The sequence below is a fragment of the Glycine max genome, chromosome 19, assembly GCF_000004515.6.
Source record: "Glycine max cultivar Williams 82 chromosome 19, Glycine_max_v4.0, whole genome shotgun sequence".
Classification (NCBI taxonomy): Eukaryota; Viridiplantae; Streptophyta; class Magnoliopsida; order Fabales; family Fabaceae; genus Glycine; species Glycine max.
Genome location: NC_038255.2, coordinates 28716912 through 28726210, shown reverse-complemented (window position 1 = coordinate 28726210; position 9299 = coordinate 28716912). Strand labels below are relative to the sequence as shown.

The following is a 9299-nucleotide window of genomic DNA, read 5'->3' as shown; positions in this document are numbered from 1 at the left end:
GTCTTCAATTCCACTTTAGGCTTTCCTACTCGGTTACTGTTTTTCAATTCTTCAAACACAATATTTCTAATAGAATTTTCTCCTGTACCTTCTAACTCCTCAATACAAGCCTTCACTTCATCTTCCTCCTCTTTAGTCAGACATTCTGCATGATTATTCAATGCTTTTTCCAAAGGAGACTTTAGTACCATGGTTGTAACTGCTAATTCTATCTCCCGTTCTACCTTATCCACATCAAAATAGGCCTTCTAATCACTTGAGTGCTTCACTGCTTCGAATAAGTCAAATGAAATTTTTTGATCATTCACACTCAGTTCTAACTTACCTTTCCCCATATCTACTACACAACTGGCGGTGGACATGAAAGGGTGTCCCAAAATTATGGGAATTTCAAGATCCTCCTCTATATCCATAACCACAAAATCTGAAGGGAAAGTAATATGTTTGACCCGAACCAGAACATCCTCTATCACTCCATAGGGTCTAGTGATGGAGCGATCTGCTATCTGCAAAGTCATCCAAGTAGGCAATATCTCCAACTCTCCAATTCTCCGGCACATGGACAGCGACATCAAATTAATACTGGCCCCCAAGTCAATAAGAGCCTTGCCAACAGGAACTTCACCCATAGAACAAGGAATAATGACACTACCTGGATCCTTATGTTTTGGTGGAAGGATGCATTGAATTACAGCACTGCAGTTTCCTTCCACAATGATGTTTTCACTGTGAATGTACTTATTCTTCCATGTGAGCATATCTTTTAAAAACTTAGAGTACAACGACATTTGTTGAAGAGCTTTTCCAAAGGGCATAGTAATCTCCAATTTCTTAAAGATATCAAGGAAACGAGTTAGATGTCATTCCTTGTCTTTCTTTGTTGGTACCAATGGATATGGCACCTCCTCCCCTTTACTTGGACTTGCATCTTTTCTCTTTTCTCTAGCCAGCTCACTCTTGGTCTTTTTCTTCTCTTCTTGTCTCTCATTCTTTTTCTCTTTTTCAATTTTTTCATTTTCTTCTTCTTTATTTCTTTCTTTTTCTTATATTTCTTTTTCTCTCAAAATTATTGGTGTCTCTCTCATCTGTTCATCCTCCTCCTCTTCTTCTTCCTCTATAAGTTCACAAAAGGGTTGCACTAGTTCAGGTATTGGTTAAATTACCAACTGTTGTTTGTCATCCTCCACCATTTTCTCCTTCTTCTTCTCCTCCTCCATGGTTACCTTCCTTCCTCGGGTCATCATAGCCTTGCATTCTTCTTTTGGATTCTGCTAAGTCTTAGCTCCAAAGGTACTAGAAGATTTTTCAGCAAGCTGTTTGGCTAGCTACCCTACTTGGACCTCTAGATTTTTTATGGCTAACTTTGTGCTCTTATGATTAGTTAATGACACTTGCATAAACTGAGCAAGAGTTTCTTCCAGCTTTGTTGTTCTCTCATATAATCTAGGCCCTTGTTGTTGTGGCCTGTTAGGTGGCCCACCCTGGTCTTTATTGAACTAATTACCAGGGTGAGTTCTCCATTGATTATGTTGCTGGTAAGGTTGGCCATGTTGAAATCTAGAAAATCCACTTGCATTCAAATTTTGTCTAGGCTGGTTTCCCATGTAATTAACTTCATGAGATGTTTCTTCAATGAGAATACACAAGCCTGACCCATGAGCTCCACCACAAAGTGGGCAACCTGTAACCTGCAAAACAGATGAAGGTAAAGGTTGACTAGCATGCAATTGAGTTAGCAACTTACTTAGTGTTTCAGTTAAAGCTTCAAATTGCTTGGACAACAACTTATTTTGGGCCAACAAGGCATCTTGTGATGAAAGCTCTAATAAACTCTTCTTGGTAGGAATGTGAACTCTATCATGTAAAATTGCATGGTCACTGACAGCTATATTTTCAATTAAGTCCATGGCTTCTTCAGGTGTCTTCAACTTAATTTTTCCTCCTGCAGAAGCGTCGAGTAACTGCTTTGACTGCGGCCGTAACCCATCAATGAAGATGTTCAGTTGTATAGGCTCTGAAAAACCATGAATTGAAGTTTTCCACAGCAAGCTACAAAATCTTTCTAATGCCTCACTTAAAGATTCATCAGGAAACTGATGGAATGAAGAAATTGCAGCTTTTCCTTTTGCAATTTTAGACTGAGAAATATTTTTTTAGAAACTTCTCAACAACCTCATCCTTGGTCTTTAAACTATTTCCCTTGAATGAATGCAAGCATCTCTTGGCCTCCCCAGATAAAGAAAATAAAAGCAGGCTGAGCCTAATAGCATCTTCAGGTACACCGGCAAGCTTGACAATATTACAAATCTCAATATATGTTGCCAAGTGTGAGTATGGATCTTCATTTGGTAAACCATGAAACAAATTGCTTTGTATTAGCTGTATCAATGAAGGTGGGTAAGATAAGTTTTGTGCCTGAACCTCTGGCTGTGCAACACTTGAGAAATATTACGGCACCGAAGTACTTGAGTAATCTTCCAAGGTCACTCGTCGAGGTTGCTCTTCAGCCATGACTTCGGCTTCAAATTATGCTGTTTGAGATTCCCTAGATGTAGGTGAATTAGAAGATGATGACTCAGAAAAGTGAGCCTTTTCAAGGATTGATGCTACTATTTTGTCGTGCAAAAGCTTTCTTTTTCTCTCTACGTTGTTTCTTCTAAAGGTGGCTTCAATTTCTAAATCCAATGGAACCAATTCACCTGCAGAAGATCTACACATGCCAACATTAACAGGAGCAACAGTTAACCAATTCAAGAAGAAAATAAATTTTGAACTAAACAAATATTAACAAAAACAAAAATTAATAAATCAAAGAATAATGAATTAATGCCTTCAAACTGAACTAAACTTTCCAAATGGAAAAAGTTCCTCAGCAACGGCGCCAAAATTTACTTGTTCGACCAGAATGCTTGTTTACTCCCTCTTCCAAATTGGAATTACTTGTTTTTATATGGGAGTGGTCTTACCGGCAAGCGCACCGGGTCGCCAAGTAAAATAATTAAAATGGAATTAACCGAGTATCGAACACAAGGAACTTGTTCATTTAGCAAAGTTTTGTTAAGTAAGCAGGCATTTGCAAACAGAAATTAATGATTATGAATTAAAGCAAAAGTATGTTCTATCCTAAGTAAAAGCAATAAATGAGAACAAGTGTGAAAACAGATATCTAAAGGTGTTGGGTCCTCCTACTGAGTAAGTTGATGCGATTAAAGATGTTTTTCTAATTAAAGATGTTCCTGTGTTCTATGCTGAGGACAAAAATACCAAACATCGATTCCTCCAGAGTTTGGACTAATTTAAATCAAACTTCGTTCGCAGATCCCTCTTATTGAACTTAGCCTAATTTAAATAGCATTATACTCACAGCATAATAAAGAAAACTAAAACCCCTGCATACTATCCCTAGCAATGCAGTTATTCAGTCCCTGCTCTATCAAGTTCTAAGGAAATAGTGCATTTCCCAATGCTAAAGTCCCTAACAGCACACACAAATAGGTGATCAAGCTACAAGCATGCATACAATAAGCATAGATAAAACCAGTGAACACATAAAACAACCTTAATTAGATATGAAAAAGAGTTTATGTCAACTACTCAATAAGAATCCCCAACTAAGGATTTTAGCCTTTCATGGCAAGGAAGCTCCTTTTACACTGAAGAAGAGGAATCAAGAGAAATTGCTTGCTTACAAAGGAGTAGGGATGTCTCCTCCACCTCTAGGAATCTCACAATCACTCAAAAACTCACTAATTTCCCTAAAAGATGAAAACTTGGCCCCTTGCTCTACTCTACGCTCTTTGAAATTCACACTCTTTAGGCCTCTGAGTAATGAACAATTCTCTTCCTTCTTTTTTTTCCCAATTCTGCAAATCAGGCTTCAAAAGGGCTTCCTGATCTTGACGTCGTGCTTAGCGCCATTCTCGTGCTTAGCTTGAGTAAGTGGGAGCTTAGCACCAGTCTCGCGCTAAGCCTGGAAAGTGACAGACAACTCACTTAGTGAGCTGATAACACGCTAAGCACGTGCTTGCGTAGCAGAAGCCTTTCCAGATTCCCATTTACTCGCTAAGCATGCTGGTGCTGGGCTTAGCCGTTGATGCGCGCTAAGCACATTGAGCTCGCTTAGCGTGATGACTCCTTTGGCACTTCTTCAAAATAACTCATTTTTGCCTGAAATTAAAGAAAATTTAACATGTATCTAGAGGCATGTTGAGCTAATTGATTAGCTTCATCATTTTCTCCTTTGTATACATGCTCTATTTTTATATCGGAAAAATAATTAAGTAATTGTCTAGCCGATGAATTGTAGAACTCTATTAAGGTGATGGTATTGCATTTGCATTCTCCTTTCATGTGTCAAATCACCAATTGAGAATCTCCATAGATTTACGCATATTTGACTTCTTTTTGTAATAGTAGTTGTATCCTCTATATCAAGGCTTTGTATTCTACTTGATTATTTGAATATTCTGGGTCAATTGGATTGGAATATCACCAGAACCTTCCTATTGGGATAATTATGGCCACTCTGATTCATACACCTCCTTGCGTTCATGAGTCATCAAAGCTCAAAATCCAAGGTTGTAGGCTAACATAATGGTCGCCCAACTCAGCTACATCATCTATTGGGATGCATGGATGTTGGGTGATGAAATCAGCTAATACATGCCCTTTCATAGCCCATAATGGTATACATGTCAAAGTATAAGCATTTAACTTTATTGCTCATTTCATTAAATGTTCTTCTGAATTGGCCAATTTAACAAATGTATAAGAATATCAAATTTGCACAAAACTAATATTTTAGTTAGCAATATATAATATTCTAGTTTTGTACAACCATAAAATAGTGATAAACATAATTTTCCACATGAGTGTATTTACATTCAACATTGTTTAATAATCAATTAAGATAATAAATTGTTCTTTCGATTCCATCTTCTGCATCTTGTTCTAGAAGGCATCTAATAGATTCATCCATAGCCGATATATAAAAATTTAAAGGCTTCCCTGGTATTGGCAAAACTAGAACTAGTGGTTCGGCTAACACTTGCTTAATCTGTTCAAATGTTCTCCATTGCTCTTCTCCCCATCTTGATCCTTCACCTTTAGCAAAAGAAAAAAGGCTTTCCTAGCCGAATTAGCTATGAATCTTTGTAAGAAATTAATTTTTCCAATAAGACTCTATAGCTTTTTCTTGTTTCGAGGTGGGCTAGCCTCCAACACTACTTTTGCCTTGTTTTTATCAACTTGAATCCCCTTTTGATGTACGAAGAATCCAAGGAAATTTCCAGTTGACACCCCAAATGCATATTTAGTCAGATTCATTATCAGCCAATGAAACCTCATTTTTTACGAAACCTATTCTAAATTGGCCAAATGTTGATCCATATCGGCTGACTTAACCACCACATAATCAATGTATACTTCCATACTCTTACCAGTGGAATCATGGAAGATGAGGTTCATTTCTCTGGTATGTAGCACTAGCATTCTTTGACCCGAACAATATTACTAACCATTCATATATCCTAAGCATTCTAGGACATCTAAATGTCGTTTTATGTGTAACACCCCAGATTCTAGATCAAAACATTTCTTGGACAACTCTTGTTAATTCTTTTTATTCTTGAAATATCAATAAATTAATACCTTCTTCAAAAATTGAGTAATATTTTTTTTTGAAAACATATGAAGATAAAATTCATTGTAAAACTCGAGTAAATAAATCCCATTAAAACTTATAAAAGCACATTAACATCATTTCTTGAAAGGCAACACAATAAAAGAGATGAAGCTTGCAACAAAATAATTAAATACAAGAGTGAAACAAAATAGTCTTCATACATAATAATAAAAGTACCATAATATTGTCACGGGAAAATAAAATGTAATTACAACCCATAAATGTTTGAAAGTAAGTGTAACATGTAAATCTGTAACAAATATGACTATTTGAACCTAGGTACACCCAACTCTAAAATGGATACATACAAAAGAAAATCTAGGTCTCAAAGAAGACATCTACTTGACCCAAGGTACCAAACTATATCTAAGATGAATCCTCAAAAGGGTCATCCTCATTCTCCTTAGATGCAGGCTCTAACTACCACAATAACTATTTGTACTCCTCTATCTCCACAGACATGAGAATCATCATGGTCTCCTCTAATGTCGATACCTGAAAGTTATTGGTTGTAGGGTGAGTCCTCTACTCCTTAAATGCCACAAACAACACACAAAACATACACCTTACTTAACCAAGGTGTATGGTTTTTCTAAGCAAACAACACTCTCAATACCCTAGAGCGCTTAACTATCATGCTTGACATAAATGACTAAAGTACATAACATTGTTGACTGTCACTTTTGACACAATCAAATACTTCCCTTGACATCATTGATAATCACACTAGACACAACTGACTATCACACTCGACTCATAATAGGGCCCAACAATGCCACCAAGCCTCCTAGGTATGGTGGTTTTACACAACCACATGGATGACAGTTGGGATTCCACATACGGGTACAATGTATACCAATCCCCAAGCTCCCAACTCCAAAAAGTATAGTGTCGGAGCCGTCAGGACTAGCAAAGTGAGGCCTGTGAGTTCCCCATGCTAAATGAATGCACCAAATGTCGGGTAGTCACCACTCGCTAATTCTTCTAGGTTCCTCGAACCTCTCTACCCATTATACCCCAGTGCTCCCTGTAAATCATCCATTTCTCAACATAAACCTCACCATCTCATAGATAGAACATAATAACATACCTCACCATCTCACAAGTGGAACATAATCACATACCTCACCATTTCATAAATGGAACATGATCTCATACCTTGCCATCTCATAGATGGAATCTAACCATAACCACACCATCTCACATATGAAACCTAATAACAAAACACGTCATCTCACTTATGGGCCTAAACTAGCAGTTCCTTACTCTTCCTTCAATCTTTTTTCATCTTTTCATCGCATTGCGTGCGTATCCCTCATACTGCGTACATCACACAAAACAAACATTCATACACACACAAAAAGAGACGATAGCATAACAACTATATTTACAACATCCCAAAATTTATAACAAGAAATTTGCTGAGGGTCAAACACCCCTAGATTCAGACCAAATTGCATATAGGTGAATATTATATATTGCAAAAATATAAATCACACACCACAAATACTAGTGCTGGAGTTTACACTCTCTCGGTCTTAGGAATTCATACGAAATAATGAAATTTCATTGTTCATTCCTATCTTAGTAATCACACAAGCAAGCAATATCACTTAAACCATAACAATTGTCATCAGACATGCATACAATCAATCTCAGCACTGAATATGACATTCACCTTATATCTCACCACTCACATTAACGGTATCCATAACCATAACCATAACCATAAGAGAAAAATTGTAATTATTTTCAGCATTGATCATACAATCCAGAAATGTTACATACAACATCAACTTACAAATTAGAGAATTAATACAAGATGGTCCTCATGGGTTTAGTAATTTTGTTTGTCTTAGCATACAACTTCATAGTGGATCCTAGAGTGGTTCTCAAGGCTCCCTGACACTTTCCCTAGTGCTTTATTCATTCTAAATCCATTTTTAGTCTTAGAAGTACCAAACTAAGCCATCTAATGTCCAATATCAAGCTGCTGCCCTGTTTCACAAAGTTTCAGTCTTAAACTTGTCTTCAAATTTCTAAGTGTTCCGAATATCATTTTCATTATAAATCTTATATGCTACCCTACATTTTCACACCTAACAAAATCATTTTTGAGGTAAAAAATTTAGGAAAAATAGTCCATACAGCTGTAACAATCAGTTCAATTTTATAACAAATTTAATCACACAAAATATCCTTAAATTGGTTTTGTTCATAACTTTTTCTTGAAAACTCTGATTTAAGTGAAATTTAAGGCCAACCCTATGTTTTAACACTCAAATAACTCAATTTTAACCTTAAAACTTCCAAGAAAAAAACATATCATCCAGTTCAAGTCATGGCAGTAGATACGAAATTTAAAGATCAACACAACATGGAATGAAGCCAAACTTCCAAAGACAACAAGGTTCAGGTTCAAGAAGTGAAAAGACCCCCTCTTACCTCTTGTAGTCTCCACATCAAAGTGAAGGATACAACCAAGAATGAAGTTCTCATGAGTCAAAAACAAGCTTGAACAAAACTGAAGAACATGAGAGAAGATTCAAGTGATGAAGAAGAATGAACAAGGCTAGAGTGAAGGGTGAACTTGCTTACCAACACTTCTAGGCTTCAAGGTTTCTAGACCAACCCTCAAGAGCAAGAAGAAGTTTTTCTGCTCTAAACTCTCCTAGAAAGATTTTATCATCAGGGAATCCAATCAAATTTAGAAATGAGCATTTTATATTTACAAAATAATAGTTCTAATTTATCATTTCAGTAATCACAAACACCTGGCAATTTCAAGTGATGAAGAAGAATGAAGAAGGCTAGAGTGAAGGATAAACTTGCTTACCAACACTTCTAGGCTTCAAGGTTTCTAGACCAACCCTCAAGAGCAAGAAAAAGTTTTGTTGCTCTAAACTCCCCTAGAAGCAATTTATCATTAGGGTATCCAATCAAATTTAGAAATGAGCATTTCATATTTACAAAATAATAGTTCTAATATATCATTTTAGTAATCACAAACACCTGGCAATTTCTTTTCTAGTTTTAGTTCACCATATATCAGTTACTAGAAATTTCACACTTTGTCTGCCTTAACTTTTTAATTAGCAGTTTTACCTAAAATTATTTCCAGAGCTCCCTAACATCTCCCTAAGGTTTATACATATTCTAAATCCAATTGTTAGCCTAAAATTTTCAAATTACAGCACTTGGGTCCACAAAAACGTGCCTACCCAAATTTTAGACAATTTTTGCCTTTAATTATAATTTCAAATTTATGTTAGCTATGTAACTCGATTTTTAGTGAAAGTTATCTACAACCCTATGGTTTAGACCCTAACTAATTCAATTATGAGGTTAATTTTTTAAGGAAAGAAACCTATGAAATTAGTTTGGCCAAATTCAACTCGTAACTATTAGGTATGGACAAACACTCACACCTTCAATTTTGATGTTTACAAAAAGTATAAATTGTTGATAATCTATTGAGTTGATGTTAAGTGGACATGACCAACTTTGTTAAAGGACTTAATCGTTATCTACATATTTCATCCAAACCTAAAGTGGAAAACATTCTGTTAATATATAACCAGTGTCTAACGTCCTGTAAAACCAAGAGCGTCCACTT

At 36.1% G+C, this 9299-nt stretch overlaps 1 protein-coding gene across 1 annotated transcript; it reads right to left on the bottom strand.

The window, feature by feature from the left end:
• Positions 1–248: 248 nt before the first annotated feature.
• Positions 249–1217, bottom strand: LOC100788633 (uncharacterized). Its single transcript, XM_006605048.1, has 2 exons — positions 1164–1217; positions 249–830 (listed from the first exon to the last, which is right to left on the bottom strand). The coding sequence occupies exons 1-2, from the start codon at positions 1215–1217 to the stop codon at positions 249–251; spliced, it is 636 nt and encodes a 211-aa protein (XP_006605111.1).
• Positions 1218–9299: the final 8082 nt, after the last annotated feature.